Source organism: Carica papaya, chromosome 2 (assembly GCF_054855325.1).
Source record: "Carica papaya isolate Zhongbai chromosome 2, ASM5485532v1, whole genome shotgun sequence".
NCBI classification, from domain to species: Eukaryota; Viridiplantae; Streptophyta; class Magnoliopsida; order Brassicales; family Caricaceae; genus Carica; species Carica papaya.
This window is the reverse complement of record NC_142310.1, coordinates 14802639-14828350: the sequence shown is the minus strand read 5'-3', so window position 1 is coordinate 14828350 and position 25712 is coordinate 14802639. Positions and strand designations below refer to the sequence as shown.

Genomic DNA, 25712 nt, shown 5'->3' with positions numbered 1-25712 from the left:
CACATAAAGGAATATGAGGGTTTTGAGGGTGTGTTCCTGTCCCTAAAACTGGATACCATTGGATATGATTTATGTTTTTTGTCCTTTTTTAGCTAGGATTGATGGGACTTGGTGCATCTTGCAATAACATATCTAGCTACACATTTTAATGTAATCCCAGCTTTGGAACTTCAATTTCATGAATATTGCAAGAAAGTTATGTCATAAATCAAGAGGACTTAAGTTTTTATAACCAAATGGAAAGCTTGATGATGTATCTCACTTTGTTAAATGCTATTGTATATAGGTTTTTATTTGTGGAACACCAACTTTGTCCCTTTATTGTTTGCTGAAAATTGTACTTGCTTTTGGAAATTTATTTTGTTATGTTTTCAATTCTATTTTCAATAATTATCAGTTATATACATTAATTTTGAACATTAACCTACTACTCAGGCGAATAGGCTTGTTGATTTATACAAAGAAAGTTCTGAAGAGTTTTCCAGGAAGGCTGGAGAGCTTGAGGGTGTTATCAAAGCTCTCGAAGTGAGTTCTCTCGTCCTGGTGAAATTTGAGTCTGAATTTGTTTTATGCTATTCTCATTCTTCCTTGACTGATTTTGAGCTGGTTGTGAGCAGGCCCATTTGAGTCAGGTTGAAAATGACTATAAAGAAAGGCTTGAAAATGAAGCTGCAGCTCGAGAACAAGTTGAAAAGGTGTGTTCTTTTCCATTGCTACTATCCCATCAATTTCTTTGGTAATCCCTTTTCTCTCCTAAGTTAAGTTATATTCTTATGTTGTAGAAATGATCTTACTGTTCTGTATTTCTTTTGAAATAAATATCAATGTTCTATATTTAGTAGTCATTCTTATGATATCTTTGGATGCTACTTGGATATGTGGATACTAAGTGGAATTTGAATCAATCATTTTGAAACATCATGCTATGCTGACTATTGCTTGGAAATTAGTCACGTCAGGACTAGCTGATATCTAAGTATATGATGTGCACAAGCTTTTGCAGTCATTTGCAATGAAATCCTAATTAGTGATAATAAAATCTGTTAGGTTAATTATATTGCACCAATAAATATGAGCCTCAATGAAAGTGAATAAGTAGTTTATATAGTTCTTATCGGTATTATGGGGAATTAACATAAACAAAGTTCGATTTAGGAAACAAGATTTCTATAAAGAAAAAAGGTAATACTTGTCTTTGTTTTCTCTAATTTGCAGGCAAAACAACTCACCCTTCAATTTCAGAGAGCCCCAGTACAAGCCATCCTTTTTTTAACGCATCTACTTGTCTAACATCTTCAAGAGATAATTTTCCTTAGGGTTAAAAACCTGGTTCATTGTTGCTCCAAGTAACACCTTGGCTTTGCTTTCATAGTTTGGCAAGCTTAGAAGTCCCTCGAGTCTCTTGGATCCCTCTTCTTATCTTTTTCTTATAGATCCAGCATCCTTTTCAAATTGTAGCTATGTTAATTTTTTTTCGGAACAGTTGATTATCTCAAAGTCATGAGAAAGAATCCCTATGACCTGGTAGCTCTTTACCCTCTCTGAAGCTTCTTAAAACTTGATTAACACATTTTGGTCCTCGTTGTGAATTTTAAAGCTGGGAGCTACTTAACGGCCTTGACTTCGATAACCTGGCATTAGTTAAGCTCACAATTTTTGGAAACCCTTGCCTATGCCCCTATTCCTGAAAGTGAAGCCTTAGTATGCTCAAAATGACTATGTAGATTAGGTCAGAGTGACTGTCTACGCATGACTTTCTAGAGAATTGATATGATAGGCTCTCCCATTAACTGTCTCGCCACAGCATTGACTCATTTACTTTTTTTGGCTTGTGTTTAAGGGCTAACCAATTTTCTAGTGCTAATCAAACTCCAAAATTCAGTCCCAAATGAAGATCAGTAAAAGCTAGAGGTGGTATTGGTGGTCCTAGTAGATTTTTGACAACACTCCTCTGATTGGGTCTTGGTTTGTGTTTGCCTTCTGGCAAACAATTGTTTTCTTTTAACTGCAACCCATTTTCTTTTCTCTAAATTAAAGGTTTTGAGCTTAGAGAATATTATACTTTCAAGGGGAACTTTCTTTATTTGTTTATGGTTCTATGATGCTTACTGCTTAACCTTTCTTTTCAGGACATAGTTCTAAGATGCTTACTGCTTAACCTTTCTTTTTAGGAAATAAGTCTTACTTGCTTTGAAAAATATTCTCCATTGTTGCTCTTTTGTCGAAGTTTTCATTCTCTTTTTATTTTTGTTAATTATAGGAGGCTGCAGATGTGAAGAAGAAGCTTGAAAAGTGTGAAGCAGAAATTGAGAATAGTAGGAAATTAAATGAGATGAATCTTCTTCCCTTTGGCAGCTTCTCAAAACAAAAGTATGTTTATTATCTAAAGGAAAAATATTGTAGATGCTATTTTTAAATAGATGTGAAATTCTCGATTTCATTCTTGAACTTGTTTGCATTATAATTACCTGATACGTGGTAGTTTATATTGCGGTTTTTGGTACGGATGAAAGATATGGATATGCTAATTTTTGGTTTGAAGGAATGCACAGACTTTGATATAGTTATCTAGTTGGATCACATGTAGTAGTTTAGTAGTATGCTTTTTTGATGAGGTAGTTTAGTAATATATAATTGGTCTACTATGTTGGTCGGAACCGGGTGCAACTATCATGTATAGGATATGGATCTAAGTATCTAACTCAGTTGTTTTCTCAAATATATGAGGATGCAGTCAATAAGAGTCCACAAATTGGACATTAGTTCTTGGATTTGTTTCACATGGAAAATAAATTTTTTTGAATAAATGTATGTAAAATAATATAGCTGATATAACCTTTAGGAAGCTATTTGCATTGTCATATGCATAACAAAATGCAGTTCTTAGCACAAAAAAGATAGCAAATTGATAATGGAAAAACTAGTTAGTTATATCTTAATGGTTCAACACTATAATAGTAATGTCCAAAATTATACATTCAATGAATGATTTTCCATTTGCAGAGTGTGCTTTATTGTCTTATTGTCATATATCATAACCTCTAGGTCTATGTCATCTAGTGTCTAGCATGCACATCAAGTGCTGGACACAAATTTCATACCCATACCAATACCTTATCGTGATTGATGCAAGTGTGGCACCAAAACTAAAAGAGTTTGAACAACATAGTTGGTCTAGTGCTTCTTGTTCCTTTTCTATGTGAAGGGATTAAGTCCCATTTATATTGAAAACAAAGAATCAATATGTTTCAAATTGTAAAAGGATAGCCTTTTATATATTATATGTATCTTTGAGGAAGAATTGCAAAAGAAGGAACACAAGGGTGTCAACCCTAATTGCATAGAGGTAAATAAATAAATGAAGCCCCAAGGAGCTCTTTGAATGACCTTTAAATAAAGAACAAAGGGTTTGAACCAATGGTCTGATTCTTATAAAAAAGCAGCAAAATGCCCTCCAAAGCAACTCCTTCTTTTCCACTTGAGCCAAAATGTGGGATAAGAGGCTCAAGCTTCCTCTTTCTCACTCAAATACTTTTGTGGGCCCTAAGCTCAACACTTAGAGGCTTAACCACCAAGCTAGGTGTTAAGCAAAATGAGAGACAAAGTCCATAGTCTTTTAAACTAAAGATACTAGAAGATGATCCCAATATTCAATCTGTTGTGGCACAAAGAGCATCTGTTTGCCAAAGCTCTAGCAGGCTTCATCAGGGTATCTAATGTAAGTGTTCTTCCACATGTGCCATCCTAGGCCAAGAAATCAATATAAGGCGGCGTTCTTGCTCCAAATCTATTTTAAGAAAAAAAAATCTTATTTAATAAGAAGCTATAGGATTATAACACGAAGATCTTGTTGGGAACCTGCCATTCTTGTGGTGTGTTTCTAAAGGGAAAGGTTCTGTTTAGAAAGATTGAGTTAGTAGGCTTCAAGAGTGGCCAACAGATGAATATCTTGCCACTTCCTAATCTATAAGGCTTCGAAGATGAGGAATATCCCAACGAATCCTACCATAGTACATATCGAAACAATTCAGAACGTTCACCTACGTTAGCTTAACAAAATTGTAGGAATCTAGGAATTAAACTTGGGGTGTTCAATCCTTGTACCAATAATCATCCCAAAATTTGACCAAGCAACAATAATCATCCCAAAATTTGACCAAGCAGCTATTGCAAACAATAATGTATATAATATCAAAAGTATTATTTCTGGTGTTTGTGTACATTTTTTCAAGGATTGGAACCATTAATATAAGTAATGATAGAAGCACACAACAAACGCCACATATTGGCTTAAATGATTTTTTCTCTCCAACGTAAAAACTTCTGAAGCCACATAGGTACACTTATTTTCTTTAAGGGTTAGTTCTTTGAATGAAATAAAATTGGATAGGATTGCTAGTACATTACAATATCTGGTTCTAGAGACAGAGAGAGACCGAGATACTGAGAGCAAGGTGAAGAAGAGAAAAGATTGAGGAAGGGGATTTGGGGAGTAGAGAAGGAGAGAAGATAGGGAAGGTGGAAGGAAAGGTCAGCCATGTTGGGTCGACTAGAAAGGAGAGGAACACATCAAAGGGGGAAGTTTTTTATGATTGAAAACAAATCCTTCGATGTGTTGTGCGGGGGAAGGAATTTGGAGGGTTTGAGAGTTAGTGAGACAAGAGGGGTTTTAGAGTTTCTATATCACTAGAGGAGGACAATTTTGGATAGTTAGTGGAGGCATTGGGAGATTTTTATTGGAGGAAGGGTGACCAATAATGGGGAAAGAATAAGAACGGGAGAAATCACAAGCTTTGGGTGGCACTTAGAAGAAATTGGAATGTAAGATTTTTGGTGCTCTCAATGGAAATGGGAAAGGTGTTAAAAAGGATTTTCATTTTTGACAGAGAGCAAGTAGGGGGGTGGTGGAAGCTGATGAGGATGGCTTTTGAGTTGGCAGATAAACCGATCGAAAACCCAGACATGAGGGGGATGAAAGTGTCTGTTCGGGGGAGAATATGTAAAGTGTGAAGTAAATGAAGCTACTAAGAGGGAAAAATTGTTCCGATGCCCGCATTACAGGAATGAGATTCGCAAGTCAGTTGAAGGGGCAAGGGAGAAGTCCTTTGAAGATGCAATTAAGACTAGAGGGTGTGAGATGAATCGGGTATGGCAGGAGAAACTCGGGAACAAAACAGGTTGTATTGCTTTTGAAGTTCCAAATTGGAAAAAAGCCCTCCCATTATGGACTCTTTCAAAAAGAAAGGTCCGTTGGCCAGGGATTTCGAGGGCCAGATGGGTTTTTGAAGCCGAAAAGATGAAGATGGGTGAAGAAAGGAAAATAGATTGAGCAGATTAGACCAAGTAGAAGATCGGTTTGGAAATTAAACCCATGAGTCAAATGGGTTTGGAGACTCCTGAGAAAGGGCATCAGCTCGTCTGACCCAACAGGATCGAAGGTTGAGGGAGGAGGAGAGAAGGAAGGCAAGGAAAAGGTAGAGGGGAGGTCAGGCGGACGAGAAGGGGGATATGAAGAAGAAGAAGAGGAGAATCAAAACGAAAATGGAGAAACAAGGGGGAAATAATTAAGCTGGGGGAGAGAGAAGGCGACGAACAGAGGGACAAAGAGGAGGAGAACATAGAGATAGTGATATTGGAGGATTAAGATGGTGAAACTTTCACGATGGAGGCTGCCGAAGGGGGAGTACAAGGAGAAGAAATTTTGGAGAGCTAGAGGAGGAAGTTGATAGAGAGGAATGTGTGTGTTGTACAAAATATTCAAAGAATAAGCAAGCTGGTGAGGATCACTTTTGAAGGCATCGAGATGCAAGTGTTCGAGTTGTTTGAGTAAATAGAAAGAAAGAGAAGGGAGAAAAAGATGAGGAAGGAAACTGGGGGAAAGAGAGAAGAAACTATGGAGAAGGGGGCTCGCGGGAGTTGAGAAGACTTCAATCTTCAGTCAACTATGATGGCCAGATGAAGGGGAGCAAGAGAATATGGGGGTCTACAGAGGAAGACTAACTAATGATTGGGGAAATCATATCTTTAAATGTTCGGGGAGTCAACGATCAAAGAAAAAGAGAAGTCATAAGGGGTTCTATCTTGTGTCTCCAAGAAAAAATAATGGAGACATTATCTAATAGGGAGAAGCTTGTGGTGGGTTAGGGAGATTGGGTGGAAGGTCTTGCCCGCAAATAGAACCACAGGAGGTGTTATTGTTTTATGGAGGGAGGAAAATTAAGGTGTAAGGAGTTGTTGATTGGGGAGTTTTTGGTATCTTGTGTGTTTGAGATTTGCCACAGGGATGAGGAGTGGGTGTTCACTAGTGTGTATTGCAGGGGAGTGAGTAGTGAGAGGGAGATGTTGTGGAAAACTTAGGAGGAGTGTAGGTAGAAGTGGAATGGGCTATGCATGGTGATGGAGACTTTGATATAGTTCTGTCCAGAAATGAAAGATCAAGGGAGCAATATTCAAGATGTTGTGCTGATGAATTTAAAGAAAATATGGGTAGGTTAGACTTGCTTGATCTGCTGCTCACGGGGGAAATCAAAGAAGCCCACCGTTTTGTTCGAGGATTGATAGGTTCTTGGTGACTGCAAGTTGCCTTACTCAGTTTTCAAGTTTGTGTCAAAGGTTCTACAAAGACCCATATCTGACCACTTTTTATCAGCTCGGTTTCAGATGGGACATGTGCTGTTCAAGTCTGATAACAAATGGCTAAAAATGGGGAATTTCATATGCAATATAGAGAAGTAGTTGAATGCAATTGAAGTGGTTGGTAAGACAAGATTTAGAGTAGTGCAAAAATTCAATGCAGTGAGAGGTAAGATCAAGAATTGGGCCGAGGATGAGGGAAGAAGGGAGGAGGAGAAGATTCATTCTCTAATGCAGGGGACTGATAAGAACAAGGGAGATGGCGAATTATCGGAGGAAGAACTGACACTCAGAGAGTCTTTGAGGATAGGGTTGGCAGGCAGGTTATAGATGGAGAAGATTTTGTGGCACTAGAAGTCTAGAGAGAGATGGTCAAAAGAGGGAGATAGGAATACTTAGTGTTTTTACTGTCTGGAAAACCAGGAAAGAAGAATCAATTATGTTGACGAGATGAAGATAGGCAATTGCATGGTACAGGGCAACGAGTCTCTGAGAAGAATCTAAGTTTTTATATCATTTGTATGAAGAAGAGATTAGTAAAAGGTCTAGACTTAATTAGTGGCAGTTTAGTGAACTAGACGAGGTGAGTCAAGGTCATTTGGAGAGAGTTTCCAGAGGAGGAATATTGGAAGTACTAAAGCAGTATGATAAGGATAAAGCACCCGGGGACTAAACGGCTTCAACATGGGTTTCATCGAAGAATTTTGGCGCATCATTAAGGGAGATATCATGGAGGTGTTCAAGTAGTTGCATGACAATGGGACATCTGGGAAAGTCTTGAATTCTTCATTTCTAGTTCTCATAGTTAAAGTGGAAGGGGCATAAAATATGAGAGACTTTCAATCAGCTCGCTAAGGTGTATCTATAAGCTTAAATTGAAAGTCTTGGCAAAAGAATCTCCAAGGTGTTGGGATTAGTGATTGTGGGGGAGTCAGCATGCACTTATGGAAGGTAGGCAAATCATAGATGTTGTGTTGATGACGAAGGAAGTGGTGGATGAAGTGATGTGTAGGAAGAGCGGGTGTTGTGTAACCTAGCCATAAAGAAGGCTTATGATCATGTATGTCGGGAGTTTGTTGATTACATGTTGGAGAGGTTGGGTTTCGGGGAAAAGTGGAGAAAATGAATGCATACCTGCATGACTTCTACCTCTTTTGTATTACTAGGGAATGGGGTGCTTCGTCGTTTTTTCAAGGCATCTAGAGGGTTGAGGCAAGGTGATCCACTATCACCACTTTTGTTCATTGTGGTGATGGAAGCCTTAAAGAGGTTGTTGCTAAGAGCAAGAGAAATGGAGTTGCTTAGGGGGTGATAGTTGTAGGAATGAAAATTTGGTGGGAATTACTCTTTTTTTTTTTTGGCAGATGGCACTCCTATTTTTTGCCAGCTAGATGAGAAGATGATACTTAATCTCAGGTGTTTTCTTTTGTGCTTTCAAGCAGTTTCGGGCCTGAATATTAATTTCAATAAGTCAGAGCTGGTGAGGTTGGGAGATAGGGGAGGTGATGGGAGGTTGGCAAGTGTTTTGGGGTGTCGAGTTATGGAGTCAACCCTGCCATCTTGATAGGTTGGAAACACAAAGAGGAGAAGATTTGGGAGCACGTGATCGAGCTATTTGAGAGATCGGCAGGGTGAAAGAAGAAGTTTTTGTGTAAAGGGGGAAAGATCAACACTTGTTAGAAGTGCACTAAATGATATTCCTATTAACTACATATCAGTATTAACAATTCTTGTGAAAATGGCGAAGAAATTGGAGGCAATTCAAAGTATACTCCTATGGGGTGATGAGGAGGATAGGAGAAAATACCACTTAGTGAAGTGGGAGGAGTTAAAAAATGATTAGGGAGGTTTAGGGTTGAGATCACTTTTTTTTTATAAATAAAAATTAGGGTTGAGATCACTTGTTGAGTTGAATTTGGCTTTAGAAGGGAAATGGTTATGGAGGTATTCATGGGAATGTGATAGATTGTGGACAAGAGTGATTGATGGTAAATGGCAGACTTGGGATGTGGGTTGAGATCACTTGTTGAGTTGAATTTGGCTTTAGAAGGGAAATGGTTATGGAGGTATTCATGGGAATGTGATAGGTTGTGGACAAGAGTGATTGATGGTAAATGGCTAGACTCTATGGGGTGGGGTTGTGGAGGAAATAAGTATGGGGAGTCAGCAGTTCAAGATCGCACCCGTTGGAAGGTTGGGAGAGAGGATAACATTTTGTTTTGGAGAGATGATTGGGTTGAAGGGTGAAGATTCAATATTCAATTTGCTCAGATTTATGCCATTGCACATTCCAAGAATATCACTGTCGAAGATGTGTATAGAGGTGGGGAGATTAGCAGGGAAGGGACTATCATGTATTCAGAAATCTCAATGATTGGGAAATTGAAGAGTAGTATGAGACACTGCTAAGACTTCTGGCTATAGTGAATCTGAATGAGCACAGGAATCAACCACTATGGGAATTCAAGAAGAAAGGTGTATTCACGTTTAAATCCTACTATAATTACCTGGTTAAACATAATAAAGAAGGGGATATCAAATTTCTGGCTAAGCAGATTTAGAGAGTGAATGCTTTGCCTTGAGTAGCTTTTTTCGTATGAGAAGCAGGAATAGAATGCATCTTGACCATTACTAAAGTAGTAGGGAAGGAAAAATTCTAGTGAATGCATGCTTTATGTGCAAAAGGAAAGCGGAGTCTTGTAATGATATTCTTTTATGGTGTCTGATGATCTACAGCTTATGGACTATGGTTTATGGCTTGTTAGGCATCAACTGGGTCATTGCAGGCTCCATGAGAGATGAATTATGGACTCAGGAAGGAATCAGCAAGGGGAGAAAAGTTGTAATATCATACCAGTAATCATATCTTGGGTTGTTTGGCAAGAAAGAAACCAGAAAGCTTTTGAGGGGATTGAAGGAGAGATAGTTAGGGTTAGGGATAGGTGGTTACACTTAATGGGCTCTTTGAGCTTAGGACATGACATAATTAGGGTGGTGGATTTTGGGAATTTTATAGATACATTCACTGACTTGTAAATATCTTTATATATGGGTGACGTCCCCTTGGTGCCAATGTTAACAATATACACTTTATATCTTTTATTTAAAAAAATATCGGGTTCTTAATCCATTATAGCTCACTATAACTTTATCGTTGTGTTTAATCCAGTAGTATTAGAATTTGTAATCAAATGTAATAAGTTGTAAATGACTTTAATACCCCTCATTGTTAGGACCATAGATACAAAGAATCCACTAGTTTACTCTACTTCAATACTGAGCAACAATGAATTGGAAAATTGGCCCATAACATAATTGAGTCTGTTGGAAGTCTAGTATCCCAAATCATCTTTAAACCCCAGAAGCCTCGTAATAGGGAATTCTAGGGCAAGTTAATGTTAATTTACTTAAGGATTTGGAGTTAAAAATTTAGACATCACACCTAAGGTTTCTTAGACATCAGTTCCAAGAATTGTTAAACATCGTACTTAATAATACCTATGGTTCTTTAGACATTAATCCCAAGAGTAAGCCAATCTTCCATTAGGCTTGGTAGTAAAGAGTAGTAAATCTAGGGACTAGAATCAGGAAAAGAAGATAAGGGAAAACAAAGAACTTACTTGAACTAGGAACAGGTTTTAACATGGTTCCTAGACCATTATTACCTTCTCTTAAAAACCCTGGTTGGTTCTCTCCCCTTGAAACAACTTTTCATGCCAGTCAGACCTATAAAAGAGCTTTTTGGGATCTGTCACTAATCATGACTTAAGATATCAAAACATCTCTCCAACCATTAAGTTTGTTGATTTTGTTGCCTTGTTTTAAGAACTCACAGTTGAAGGTTTTTGTTTAAGGAGTTTGTCAAATATTGGTGGGACAATTGCTAGCTCTGAAAATTGCTTGAATGTTTAAGCGCTATTAATAATTTGAGAGGTTGGATGAGTGGAAATTTGGAGCAACCAGAAGGAAGTTTCAATATGGGACATCAAAAACTATATGATAAGACAAATATTAACATTTGGTTTCCAATGTTGTGTTTAATGGCTACTAAAATGATTTTATACTTTTTTCCTTCATAAGTATTTGGTTTAGAAGTCCGAGATTATATCAAGATTGGGTTAGTGGTGGCTATTAAGGTTTTTCCTTGATTTTTTAAGTGACTAATTATTAGGCTCTTCAAACTGAAATTTATTGGGTTAGCTGCAATTTGTTTGGTAATTAGAACTGCAGATTTTTCTTCCTTTGACTTATCTATGTTCTGACTAACTTAACTGCAACTTTGTCGGGATGAACGGATCCTTGTATGTTTCTTTTAGCACTTGGTTATGGTCCTTACCAGGTTGTTGTGCTCTAGGTTGGTCGATTCATTTGATGCTGATTCCGGGTTTGAGGAAAGTTGCATGCTTGTTCCCAAAGTTCCAGTCAATGTCTCGGGAACAGCACTAGCTGCTTCTCTCCTGCGGGATGGCTGGAGTGTAAGTTATAATTTTGCTTATTTATCCAGCATCGCATATGCTTGTGAACTTCATATGATGTTTATGTTTTCTGTTTTTAGCTTGCTAAAATGTATGAGAAATACCAAGAGGCTGTGGATGCTCTGCGGCATGAGCAGTTAGGAAGAAAGGAATCCGAGTCAATATTGCAGCGGGTATGGTCTGTACCTCACTGGTTGATATGCAGACATTTGTTATGTAATGTGTATGTTAGTTTTTTTAAGAGTATTGGTTTTCCCCAAGGACTCTTGAGATGTGGCTATGCCAAATTTCTCTTTTCCTGGTTTATTTTATGGCTTGCGTATTTAAAATTATCATTTAGCTGTTAAACGAAAAGAGTCTTTATTTTTCTCTTTGGATTTGATTTTGCAATTTTTGGAGAACCCATATCTCAAGGAAGTCGTATTTCCTAGTTGTGAGACAATTATAGATGAAATCAATGTTGAAGACATCCTTGTTTTGTGAGTTAATAGTAGAACCTGTGTGACCATGGAACATTGAAGCTTTTGTTTGTTTTAATTTTCTTCCACATTTTACACTTTTTTCTTTTTCTTTGCTTACTATTGGTTCTTTCTCTTGATCCTTGCAAATTTTTGAATTCGTGCCTTTTGATTTTCTTTTAATTTTTTTTGGATCTAGAAAATCTTCTTTTTTGTTATGAGATTGACCTACCTGCTAAAATTAAAATCCTTTTAACTCGAGGTTTTCTATCTCATTGTGTCTCTCTGCCTCTCTTTGTACCGATCAATTTATTTTAAATATGAAGGACACACTAGAAGAAGGAAACACTTTTTGTTAGTGGAAAGTGAATCATGTTTGGTGGCTCAAATGACACAAGTTATCACAATATACTCCTTGGAGATTATTTCAAAAACAATATTGTCCTTAGAGAGAGATACAAGATTTGAAGGCCTAACAAAGAGGTATATAGTGTTTGCTTAGTTCCATGGTTCTTGGTTGTGATTGCTTTGCCCATTAATTTGTAGTCTTTAGGTGAGAAGATACATACTAAAGCCTGCTGTACTCCTGATTCATAGCTTCTAACTCTATTTTTCTTCACCCATCTCAACTCCTCAAGGACTTTTTTTTTTTCTTAAAATAAAAATAGTAAGGTTCATTCGGAAACACTAAAGGGTGTAAATAGTGTGTAAAAGCATTTATACATGAATCAACATGTCAATAAGGCGCTCAAAATCCTCTACGAAATAAAGAGGATGATCCATAATGAAAAAATTCAGTATCCAGAACCACCTAGTTTTAACCTTTTCAAAAGAAATCTTCCACCTCCTCAAATGCTTTCATGTTTCTCTCTTTCAACACCCCTAAAAAATTGCAAGGGGAATGAGACTAAAATATTTCTTCACTCTGTTAATATCCTTCCACTCTAAAGATCTCTCACCAAACCAGCCATCATCCAATTGATGTCTAGTAGCCCATAAGCAAGGGTCCTCAATTTGTACACAAACGGGCACCATATGAGGACGTGATTATATGACTCTGCCTCTCTTTTAGATAAAAAAATACCAATTTTCACCCATGTTTTTTCTCTCTTGATTAGCTTGTCAAGACTAAGAGTGCACCCTCAACCTACCTTGCGTGCAAAGAAAGCTACTCTAGGTGGAACATTAACTTTAAAGATTTGCTAACTGGGAAAACTGTTGTGTGGTATCAATTTTAATAAAATATTTATAAAAAGACTTGACCGAGAAGGACTCTTTAGCATTGAGAGTCTCTAGATTGGTTGATCATTACTCTTGTTGATTGTATCTGTAGTAAGGGTATGGAGGAGAGTCTTGTGGTGGAGGTAGGGAGTAGTATGTGGAGGTATCGGGAAACCTCAACGGCTGAGAAATAAATGAGTATGACATTCTCTTGGGCTCACTGTTTTCTGCATCTCTGGACGAGAATTACGATCAGCCGGTTGGATCTTTTGCTCAACAGGGACATGCACAGTTGGGCATTTCTATAAAAATTTGGTTTAGAATGAACCCATCGAGAACAATTTTCTTTTCCGGCAAATCTACTAGGTGAATGCTCCTCCTTGGGTCGTTTTCTTTGCTTGGGAAGCAAGTGTAGATGTATTCTTACCATTGATAAGTTGATGAGAAAGGCGAAGATTGTGGTGAAATGTTGCTCTCTGTGTAAGAGGCTGAGGAGATTTATTGTCATATTTTATGGTCTATGGCATATGGATTGCTGAGGTTTAGTTGAGTAATGGTTGGTTGTATAAGGGATCTTAATTGGGCATCAAAGGATATTAGTGATTGGAAAAAATAATTGGGATCTCATTCCACTTGCAATTTTCAAAAAAGAAATGAAATAACAGTTGAAGGGGTGGAAGAGCATCTCAGTGGGATCAAAGTTTAAATGGTTCCAGACCCTGGGTTTTTGGGTCAAAATTTGTATTCCATGGAGGATTTAGGAGGTCTTATTGATATTCTAATTGATATATAAATATTTTTGTACATGGACTGACATCCTATTAGTGATTGTATTTAATAATATATATTGTATTTTTTATTTCAAAAAAAGGAATGGAGGGGTCTTCCCCCCCCTCCTAACTAGGCATCATGCTAGAGCTAATCTTTATCCTTTGATTCTTTTCCTGATACAATCTTGGAATTTATTCTTGCACATGAAAATTCTCTTCCTCATCCCTTTGCCATGGGTCTAGACGAGAGATTGGTATACCACCATCTATTCGCGGTCCTACACTTTGTCTCTATCACCCTCCAGAAGAGACTACTATTTTCATTCATGAATCTCTAAAGCTGACCCTCTGGTAGAACCATATTCATTTCCACCATAGATCTCAAATCTAACCCTCCTTGATACATGGGCTTTTTAATAACATCTCATGCCACCAAATGATGCTTTTTCCCATCCTCTATATCACCCCATAAGAATCTATATTAGATTGATTCCAGTCTCTTTGCTACACTAACAAGGATTGTCAATAGGGATATATGATGAACAAGATATTGGCAATTGTGCTTTTTGTAAGTATGGGTCTCCCCCTTTTAGATAGGAGGTTTCTTTTTCATCCTACCATTCTCTTCTCAAATTTTGTGTCTAGAGGGTATTAAGTCGCCACATCTTTATATTTATCTCCTAATGGTATTCCGAAGTATTTGATTGACAAATCTACGCTTCTACATCCCAAAATCCTTGCGAGTATGGTACCATTCCACCCATCATCTAGTCTCACCAATTCAGACTTGTTTAGGTTGATATTGAGTTTAGAGACCACTTGGAAACTCATCAAAATGCATCTCAAGTTAAGTAGAGCCCTCTCATTCGGTTCACAAAATAACAAAATATTATCAGTATAAAAAAGTTGAGTTACCTCCTTATGCGCACATTCACCCACTTTGATCCCTTAAACATTTTATTGAGAGCTTCTATAACAACAATGAATTGTAGAGGGGGCAAGTAATCACCTTATCTAAGACTAATGATGACCCCTGTTCACTATAACTGCAAAAGAAGTTGTAGGAATACATGGGTTGATCCATTGCACCATCTGTCCTCGAAGCCTAATCACCTCAACATACAATCAAGAAAGCCTCAATTTACATGATCATAAGTTTTCTCCATGTCCTGCTTGCATAGAACACTCTTCCTACTCTTGTGAAGTAGATCATTTACAACTTTTTTAACAACAAGAGTTGCATCCCAAATCTGCCTTACACAAAAGTATGCTGACACTCTCCCACCATCCTACCCGTCACTTTCACTATTCTCCTAGTCAACACTTTCGCAATGAATTTACAATCAAATTCTACTAAACTGATAGAGCTGAAATCTTTGATGTTTGTCGCTCCTCCAACTTAAGGATAAGAAGCATAAATGAAGTGTTTAAATATTTAACAAAAACCTCATATTCATAAAGTCCTTAAAAAGCCCAATAATGTCTTCTTTTATCAGTTTAAAATATGTGAAGAAAACTCATGTTAAAACCAACAGGTCTAGGGGCTTTATCATTCCTACATTGCATGAGCCCCTCTTGAATCTTCTCCTCGATGAAGTCTCTCTCAAGTGATTTCTGGCTATGCTCATCTAAGGACATAAAATTCAGACCATCCAGCTTAGCCCTTTAGCTAAATTCGTCATGGTATAATCCGTTGAAGAATTCCGTAATTCCTTTCCTTAGTTTGTCATTACTCTTCATCAAACGGCCATGTATATCAATCTTCTCCACATAATTTATTTTCCTGTGATGATTTGCTATGCAATGAAAGAATTTTATGTTTCTATCTTCCTCCTTTATCCATCTAATTCTCAATTTTTGTTTCCACATGACTTCATTTGCATTATATTTGCCCACTGAAATTTTGTGGATTTCTTGCAAGCCAAATCTTTAATAGACAAACATCCCTCCCCCTCCATCTTGTCCAGGGCCTTGAAGTTCTATAGTAAAGATTGAGTAATCGTAGCTTCTCTATCCCACTCTTTACAACACTTATTTATTTCAGCCTTAACCTTCTTCATCTCTGAGTCACTTTAAGACTAGCATTACCATTCACCCTCATCCATCTCCACCATTTACTGATTTTGTCACAAAACCTATTAATTCTTAGTTACTTATCCTCGAATCTAAAGGGATAAGGACCTCATTTAAATCCCATTGGAGGCTAGGCAAATGGGGAAGTGTTTAGAGATGTGCGTTACAGAAATTTTTGGCATAGACTTGACAATTGAGATTGGCACGAAACCAAAAACTTATTAATTTTGGAGCATGTCGAATTTAATCTCTGATTAGACCATGTTTATTTACATCCAATGAGGGGTAAGTCTAATAAGTCAAGTTTGTCTAGAGTCTTCCAGAATTCATCAACGCAAATCCTCAAAAGTGTGCTACTAATTTCTCTTGTCTACTCAAAACTATTTTGAAGTCTCCTTCCAAGATTCAAGGGAGGTTCATTTATGTTTACATTCATCTGATTGTTCAACAACATACCCTTTTTCTCCCCTCACCTCTACCGCATACTTTAGTGAACACCTATCTCCCCATTTCTTCTATCTTCATATAGGCATGAGATACTTATTCTCTAGACATCTTCTCATAAGTGAGTAAACAATCGTTCCATAGAACTGAAGTTTTATCAATTCCCATATGGACTAGTTGTTTCTATTTTCATTTGGAGTTGTATTGATTTGATGTAGGACAAGTACAGTTTATTTGTCTAACTAGGGATTTGAGAATAAAATCTAAATGTTATGCCTTTTTGGACATGATATTTAAAAAGTCTTAAACATCATACTTACGGGGTTAATTGCATCATACAGCTAGAAAATTGAAAAACTCTCAAAATATATTATTAAATACTTGAACATCAATAAGTGAAATTAAAAAGTTATTTATAATAATTTCTAAGTAGTTTTTTTTAAATATAATTAAATTAGGAAATAGTAAACTAGTAGAATCATGAAATACTAATTTTAATACAAGTAAGAAATACTAATAAGAATAAAATTTTAAGTTACTCAAAATACTACGCTATAGTAGTATAGACTTCTAAACAACAAGTAGTTTTATATTTAATATAGTTACAATTTCTAAATTGTTTTAGGAGATCTAATGCTAGCTCATTTTATATCATTGTCCTTGGTTGGAGAAAACTCGTCCATAAGTTATGAAGTAGTAAATGATATAAAATCTTGATACTTGGGCTTTCCTGTTAAAATTTAGCAAACTTTTTGCTCGACCATTCACTCAGCAACAAATATGATGGAAACACATAGCTATTTTATGCATTTGAACTCGTGATAGAAGGATGAAATCAATACATGCGCCAATTTGCGCTTCAATTTTATCCTTGAGTTCAACATCATTAGTCTATATTATTGGCTTAGGTTCCTCTTTGCTTTGAACTTCTATAGAATTCTCTATAGGTGGTAAAAGATCTTGAAAAGCTTCAATGTTTTATTCTTAGAAAGACATAACATTTCTTCTTGTCTCTTAACTTCGATGGGCTCATTCTCTTTACCTTCTTTATCGATTGCGGTTGCTTTTAGATATTTATATTTATTCATCTCTTCTGTAGTCAAATGTTTTAAAAATGCATCTTTTATGTTGCATGTAGAATGATAAGTGTTAGTAGTCTTATCATGTCGAGTATTTCAATTATAAAACCAAGGTTGACCTAGAAGAATACGTGTGAACATCACAAGAACTAGATCACACAAGATTGGATAACTATAGGTACCATGATGAATAGAAACAAGACTTTGTTGGGTTACCGAAATGCTTAAATTATCCCTCCAATCTAGTCTTTATGGTTGAGAATGATAGTGTCCAAAGCTTGAGTCGTTCAACCATAGATATTGAAACAAGACTTTTACGGCAACCTTCGTGAGTAACAAGCTTCTTTTATTTATTTCCAAAACGTGTTACGGTTTTTAAAATTGAAAAATACTTTTGATCCCTTTTCACTTGAACTATATAGTTGTGCATAACTGTTGTCTAGAAAAACTTGTCAATTCTATCATGCACAAGTGGTGACTTATCTCTTTCTTACTATTCCACATGTTTAAACATTTTTCGTTGCTCTAACTTGCATAGAGAGATTGCAAATTAGGGAGGGCCGATAGAATACCTAGGATCTTGCTGAACACTGGTTTGGGAGGGGATAAAGCGGTCTAGGCAAACCAGTTTGGTCAAACCTAATTCAGAAAGCCAAAAAAACATGATTTTGCAATGCTCACTCGCAGGTGTGCGCGCGCGGGTTTCACGCGCTAGCTTACGGTCATTGGACGGAGGTGATATTTGGTGAGTGGTCCTAAATGGAGCTGAAGATTGCAGGTTGGAGGTCATTGTGAGACACGGTTGTCTAGAAATATAGGATCAGGAGAGGCAGCAGCGAGGACGACTTGCATTGGCTAGTGGGATGTCCTTCACTAGAGTTTTCTCACAAGACTTTGGGGGTCTGCCGATCGGGACCTTCTGAGGCTGATGATAGAGGCTGTGTCGACCACCTCCAGGCAGTGGATGGTGAATAGAACTAGCAGCTGTTTTAGGGTTTACATGTTTCTTTCTTTGCGATTTTGTTTTTTAAAATTTCTTTTCAGCTAGTGTTGGGGGCCGTTTAGTGCAAGGTTTAGAGATTTGAGTGTACGATTACTTTAGCTCTGACATGTTGATGTAAGACAACTATGGTTTGTTCGTACAATTAGGGATTTGAGGACAAATACCTAAACATTGCACGTAGAATTTTTGGACATCACATCTAAAAAGTCTTAAGTATCACATTTTAGAGTTTTAAGAGTTTAATTACATCACGCGATCAGAAAATTAAAAACTTCTCAGAATATATTATTGAATACTTTTCTTGAGTAGGAAGTAAGAATTAGTAGAATCGGGAATAGTAATCCTATACATAAGAAATTACTAATAAGAATGATGATTCTAACTTACTAAAATTATAATAATACTCAACAATAGTATAGACTCTTTAATAGTAGTTTTATATTTAATATAATTATAATATCTAAACTATTTTGGAAATCTAGTGCTAGCCCATTCTTCATCATGATTAAATTTGACATAGCATCACCACAATTTTGTTGTGTGCGCATGTATTCATGCATTATTTATCACATTCGAGATACAAATATTATCATAATTCTTGCATCCCGCCAACGATGCTGTTCTGAATTGTGTCTATGCTTCATGTCAAATAATTATTTTCCATCTGGTTCAAATTTTGGCTTGTTTTATTTGCAGTTTTACTGTTGATGGAGATCTGTTATTTTATATTTCTTTTATTTAGAGATGTTTATTCTCAATGTGTGCTTTATGCTAAACGCTTGATACATCATCTAAGCATCACACCCATTTCTGGCCTTGTAATGTTCTAAGACATTGGGATCAAAATCTTGAGCCTAATTTTGTTTTTGTAGGTACTATGTGAATTAGAAGAAAAAGCAGGGGTCATTCAGGATGAAAGAGGTATACTACTAATTTCAGATATTTTCTTTATTACAAAATATTGTATTCTTCACATGGTATGTTCATTCAAAAATCAAATATCTTTAAGTCAAGATGCCGTTGCTAGTGTCTAGTCCCCTGGATCTAGTTAGGGGTTACAATCAGACAATAAGGACTAGAAAACACCTGGTTTTTTCTTTCTTTCTTGCCTATCTTGATTGCATGCTTTGGCTTGTTGGAGTTTACCCAAGCTCTACTAGAGTTCTAGCACGCAAGCAATTTTTCGAATATATTACAGTATAATACGTTTCACTGGACAGATGGTCTTTCCTAAGGCCTAGGAACTGCAATGTAGGATCATCACTACCCCATTGGAATAGCAGATCTAAAAATATTAGTTGAAATGGTTATCTTGCAACGAACTTATAAGACAAGTACTTACATACAATAAAGACACATTAAAGAAAAAAAAAAAAAAGAAAACGTGATAAGGCACTCAAATAAAACTTAGGTAAGAGTGACTAGTGATGCTGCATTCTAGATCAGACAACCTTCTTGTACTATGCAAGTCAATTCGTTGTCTGCTCCAGAAATGAGATTATGAAAATGATATATGCAAACATTGTCTGATGCTGTGTCCTCTTGCTTATGCAACATTTGACAGTTGGCATATGCCAGGTCAAGAAATGGCTAAATTTATGATAATGTGCTCTAATAAATTTGTCAAAGGTAAGGTAGATCTGCATATCTTATCATAATAACAGGCGTAAACCTTTGAGGATATTTAATGATTTATTTATATTTCCCCGTTCTGCAAAGATTCCTGTTTGGGAAAAATATTCGGTCTGCTAATGCTATTATTTTCTTTGCAGCGGAATATGAGAGAATGGTTGAAGCATACTCTCTTATCAACCAAAAATTACAAAACTCTATTTCAGAGCGGTCAAGTTTGGATAAAATCATTTTGGAATTGAAGGTCTTTTTTGACAATTTGGGATGAATTAGATCTTTTCTTTGTGTTACTCATCTTCTATATCTTCTTCTCATTTAATTCCTAGGCTGACTTGAGGAGACATGAACGTGAAAATGTTTTGGCTAGAAAGGAGATCATTGACCTTCAGAAACAGGTAACAAGGGAGAACTCTTAGATCAAGTTTATTTTAGGACTTATTCTATTTGCTTTTTGGTGTAATATCAAATTGACCTTCAGAAACAGGTAAGAATTGAGAGCTCTTAGGTCAAGTTTTTTTTATGTACTTATCCTATTTGCTTTTTGATGTAATATCAAATCGACACAAATGATATGTGAGACAGTGATCTAATTTTGGCATTTCATTCCTGAGAGAGATATCAAGATATCATTGTGGCTGTACCTGATAACATGTCTTCCACGAAATTATTCCTAGACATCTTTCATTCCACAGATAAACATGGTCTTGAATGTATAGTGGCACTTCCCCTCCTCATCTGTGCATAATCTATTTACTTCTAGGTTGTGTACATTTTGGGTTTGCTCTTCTATCTCCTCTTCTTTTCTCCTATTCATATTTTGAAAATGGCCTAATTAATTGTTTGTCTTCTAGACTTTTTGTCAGCTTTCACTATCAAAATTATGTGATCTTATCTTTCTCTGTTTGCCGATATGTTGGTTTTCCCAATAAGGTTTATTCAGAGGAGAGGGAGAGAGGGGTAAGTAAAGGAATGGAATGGGATGGAGCAAAAATATTCTTTTGTTGTTTGGTTGAATAGTAATGGAAATGAGTAGAAAATGTTTCCTCTTGTTTGGATAGGAGGGGAAAGAAGAAGAAACATAAAATTATTACTCTGCAAAAGAGAATAATAACCCTGTTATTTGTAAACATAATAACAGAATGGACGTAATTCAGTCAATCACTCAAATTAAAATTTTCATTTATTTCCGTTCCATCCATTCTCCTCCAATTTGGGGTAGAAATATATATTAATGAATATTCTTCAAGCAAGGGAAAATATTTCTCTCCCTAAATTTTCAATTCCATTCCATCCCTTTTCCCTCTCCCAAACAAACTCTTAGTCTTTGTCTTCCATCACTATACACAGTGAACAATCCTTCACCCCTAGGTTCCTTGCATCTAGCAACATGTAAAGTATGGGTAAAAGTATCCTTTAACAGTCGGCCAAAACACCAATGACCAAACTAAAACCTTGAAGCTGCAATTATGTCACTTTAATTCTTGCCAATCCATCTGCAAGTTCTAACCATGAGCTCCTTTACCCATCTTTGAGCGTCAATCGTTTGAATTAAAACCATGTTTGCCTCTAATCAAGTTCTGTAGGAACCTCTAGAAAGAAATTTTCAATGGCCACTTGGCCAAGATACTTTTTTGGCAGACACTAGGGATCTAATTCCTAATCCATCCTCAGGAAAAGGTTGTTCAACAGTGTGCCAGCTGCTAAATGATAGTTTCTCTGCTCCCTGAAATCGTCCTGGAAGGAGCTGCAAGAAATGGTTCCAAGTCTCTTATCCACGTTCTCTGGTATGGAAAGATGGGCAAAAATATCTATATAGGAAAATTGGAAAAGGAAATTTTGATGAGTCAGCGTACCTCCTTGTTTATAGTACTGGTTCTCAACTATCACGTGTAGCCCATATGTGGCTTTTACTGTTCCTGCTTTACCTATAAGCGTGTCTATTTTTTTTTTCCATGCTGTTATTTCTTTTCTAACATTTTGGGTTGTGGATGTTCTAGGTTACAGTTCTACTGAAGGAGTGTCGCAATATTCAACTTCGTTGTGGATCTATAGGACCCAACAACACAAATGAGTCTGTGGCTGTTGCTGATGTTGAGATGAGCTTGGATGGGGATGAGATCATTTCGGAGCACCTCGTAATTTTCACTTAATTTCACCAACAACTCTTTAGGAAGCTATCTCATATTCCAAATTTCAAGTCATTTCTTGAAATCTGTTTCTGGAATGGTGTTTACAGTTGACCTTTAAGGATCTAAATGGACTAGTTGAGCAGAATGTGAAGCTGAGAAGCCTGGTACGCAGTCTTACCAACCAGATTGAAAATAGTGAAATGGAGTTCAAGGTACTGCAGATGAATCCTTTTTTTTTCTCTATTTAAGGATTGCTTGACTAAGTTGAAATCATAGTTCTGATCGTCAAAATCCTTGTTGACAAACAACTCTGGAATTACAGGAGAAATTCGAAATGGAGGTGAAGAAAAAGACTGATGAAGCTGCATCTAAAGTTGCTGCAGTCTTGGAGAGGGCTGAAGAGCAAGCACAGATGATTGAATCACTACATACATCTGTAAGCATTTTTAAGTCCAATTGTTTCTCGTAAAATAATTCTCTATGCCCTTACAAGTTAGGGACTAAATTTAAATAAAATATTGGGTATTTACATTTTATTTACTTTTATTTTCTTGTTTTGTCTTGAAAGGTTGGCATGTACAAAAGGTTGTATGAAGAGGAGCATAAAATTAATTCATCATGTTCTCGTCCTGCTGAGCCCGCTAGAGGTTGTAAATTTTTTACTTCTATCTCTGGAGATGATTTATCATATATCAGAGAAACATTAGTTTAATTGGTAAACTGAATATTTAGTGACTTAGAGGAAACTAATATGCTGCTGCTGGAGATGATATTAAGAAAATAAAACAGAAACCTGAATTGGAAGATCTTGATTTTCCCTTAAATTTTATATTTAATTGACGGATATCTTGCTGTTTTTGGGTTCGTTTGGGGAAATAGAAGTAGGATTTTCTTGCAGAATGGCTTGTGGTTTACTAGGTTTTCGAGGCCCCTTGTTTTGGAACAGACATGATAACGTGAGGGTTTTCCAGACAAGTCATGCTCATAGATCTCTCTCTTCCCATCTCTGTGGTTTTGGGAGGAATAGATAGAGTTGGGCTGTTTTGGTAGGGTTGATATTGGAGATGAATGTATTCTCTTTCAAGTCCACATAGGACAATTTTTGTTGGACGTTCTTTAACCTAAGTCTCATGGTCATGTTTTCATCTGAAAAAATTGCATGGTCATTCTAGGGATATCTCTTTGTCTATTTTGCAAAGAGATTCTGCTATTCTTTGTCTGTTTTTATTTTTTATTTTTTCCTTTCTTTCTCTTCCTTTTCTTTTCTAGGAGGATCTCTTATCCTCCATTATACACTTTTTCCTATTCTATCACCAAGAATACTTCTTTTTCTAGAAAGACATGAACTTCAGAGTAATAAGTTTGCATTTGTGTTAGAATTCTGATAGTTAATCTTCCAAGTTTGATTCCAATTTTAAGGTCCATAGTTCTTTGTGAGTAACAAGTGAATTTTTCTTCCATTTTCCATTGCTTTGTAATTGTTAAAGCACTGCCATAAAATGTTAAGAACTCCTTACATGTTTTGCTCTAGGTAGCTTTATGCAAAGTCTTATAAGTGGAAGATAAATGGGTGCTTATACATCAAAGAATCTTTGGGCAGTTAAATGTCACCTAACTTTGTGCCTTGGGAGTCCTTGTTTGGTTTACTTATTCTACCATAAAGGTGATTCTTGGGAAAATATGTTACAACTTTCCCTCCAAGTTTTTGAAGAGAGAGCATTTTCCTCAGATTGTGCTTTGTGGTTTCTAACTGCACGAAAGATATAACATCATAATTATTTTCTGCATTTATTATTCACCAAAACCTGTCACCTAATTTTGTGACTTGGGAATTTTTGTTTCATTTAATTAGTCTACCATAAAGGTGATTCTAGGGAAAATATATAGGACAGCATTTTGCTCAAATTTATACTTTGGAACTGCCCAGAGAATATGATACCCTATTTATTTTCTGTGTTTAATGTTCAATATTTTAGTGGTGTTGTGTTAATGTTCAAAACTGATACCCAATGCTCCTGTGTTGCAGAGAATGGGAGGAAGGACCTCTTACAGCTTCTTGAGAGTTCTCAGGTATAAGTCACAGCTATGATTCTCTTTCTCCTCTCTGTGGTTTGAAGGCTGGAGGTGGTGAGTCATCATCTTTTGTTGTGTTCCCTTGATGCACAGTAATTTTTCTGCTGAATTATATGATTCAGGAATCTACCAGAAAATCGCAAGAAAAATCAGCTGAAAGGATCAGGTGTCTCGAAGATGATTTGGCAAAATCAAGGTAAAGTTTCCAGGGATGCTGTACTCAATGTTAGTGCATATAGTTTTTGACTTTGGTTTGAGGTTGTGATGTGTTTTTGAAGCAGACAGTAGATTGTTGCTAATCTTTATATTTAGGGATTAGGGGTCAAACATTGATAATGTATGTACAGTTCTTTATATATCACTTTTAAGAAAAGATTCCTTCAGTATCCTATGTGAGGTTTGATTTGATCTTACAATCTAAGTTATTTAGAACAATTCCTTGAGTAATTGTTTTGATAACTATGTCTCATAGATGATTACAAGAGGGTTTATTACCTTGACTCATAATTCTACCCAGTAGGACAAGAAATCTTAAATGAACTTAACTCAAAGAGGATACTAGGATATTTACACCGCCCAGTATTAATCCAATAATTTAGGGACTTTCAACAGTAATAACTTGTTTTCCATGGTGTGTCAAAAAAAAAAACTTGTTTTTCATGCTCATGGAACTAGTTTGTGGCAATACATGGGATTTATATTCTCATAGCATCACGTCTAGTGATGTTCTATATTAGCGGCTACCCTACATGTGTTTCTCTTCTGTTTCCAGGAATGAGATAATCACGTTACGTTCAGAATGCAATAAGTTGGCAATGGAAGCAAATTTTTCAAGAGAGAAACTTGAGAGCATTATGAAGGAGAATGAACATCAGGTAACCTATTTTTCTTGCTACTATTACGTTAGTTCATCCTGCCCCTGTATTAAATAGATTTGCTCTCAAATCTTTGACATGTCTGTAATCTATAAACTTTGTGGTTTGGGAGGAATAAGGAGCATAAAGTATTAGGAAGGGGGAGTATTTTTTGCACAGTTATGTATTTTTATGGTTGGAATGAGACGCAAGAATTTTCAAAGATAGTTTTCAACCAGTCAAATTAATTTTGTTGAGAACAGAATGTTATCTTTTGCATCCTTAGGGGCTACTGCTCATGGTTTCTTTCAGGGGATTCCTTTGTCTATGTTGCAAAGGGATGGTTCTCCTGCATTTAAAGGACCCTCATTATCTCTATGTTCTTTTATTCTCTCATAGAAGCATGTTTGTCATTCCTTTCTGAACTTGGTTTGTCAGTTTGTCTGATAATATTTTCTTTCTCCGTTAGATACTTTACCACATTAACTGCTTTTATGTTTTTTCTTCTCTTATTGCGACATAACAGAGAGAAGAAACTAACGGAATTTTAGCAAGAAATGTGGAGTTTTCCCAGTTGATAGTTGAGTATCAACGAAAGCTGCGTGAAAGTTCAGAGTCTTTGAATGCTTCTGAGGAGCTGTCTCGAAAGCTATCTATGGAGGTGAAAAGTTGTGCTAGGTAGAGCTAACAATTTTATTAATTTCGTAATGATACTGATAACATTTTATTTGACTGCAGGTGTCAGTTTTGAAGCATGAAAATGAGATGCTATCAAATGCTGAAAGGAGAGCATGTGATGAAGTTCGTAGTTTGTCAGAGAGACTTTACCGTGTCCAGGTTGGAGACATAAAAGAGATTTCCTTTTTGT

The 25712-nt window shown here is 36.4% G+C and overlaps 1 protein-coding gene across 2 annotated transcripts in view; it reads left to right on the top strand.

Moving 5' to 3' along the window:
• Positions 1 to 25712, top strand: part of NUA (nuclear pore anchor) — a 65611-nt gene that overhangs the window by 17212 nt on the left and 22687 nt on the right. For both annotated transcript variants that reach the window (XM_088213388.1, XM_088213387.1), the window contains exons 7-23: positions 436 to 525; positions 618 to 695; positions 2261 to 2370; positions 10988 to 11108; positions 11189 to 11281; positions 19029 to 19077; positions 19929 to 20032; positions 20115 to 20183; positions 21786 to 21923; positions 22025 to 22129; positions 22240 to 22353; positions 22486 to 22564; positions 23944 to 23987; positions 24113 to 24186; positions 24763 to 24865; positions 25371 to 25505; positions 25583 to 25681. In XM_088213388.1, the coding sequence (XP_088069514.1) occupies positions 436 to 525; positions 618 to 695; positions 2261 to 2370; positions 10988 to 11108; positions 11189 to 11281; positions 19029 to 19077; positions 19929 to 20032; positions 20115 to 20183; positions 21786 to 21923; positions 22025 to 22129; positions 22240 to 22353; positions 22486 to 22564; positions 23944 to 23987; positions 24113 to 24186; positions 24763 to 24865; positions 25371 to 25505; positions 25583 to 25681 (1605 nt within the window). The remainder of the gene's footprint in view (positions 1 to 435; positions 526 to 617; positions 696 to 2260; positions 2371 to 10987; positions 11109 to 11188; positions 11282 to 19028; positions 19078 to 19928; positions 20033 to 20114; positions 20184 to 21785; positions 21924 to 22024; positions 22130 to 22239; positions 22354 to 22485; positions 22565 to 23943; positions 23988 to 24112; positions 24187 to 24762; positions 24866 to 25370; positions 25506 to 25582; positions 25682 to 25712) is intronic.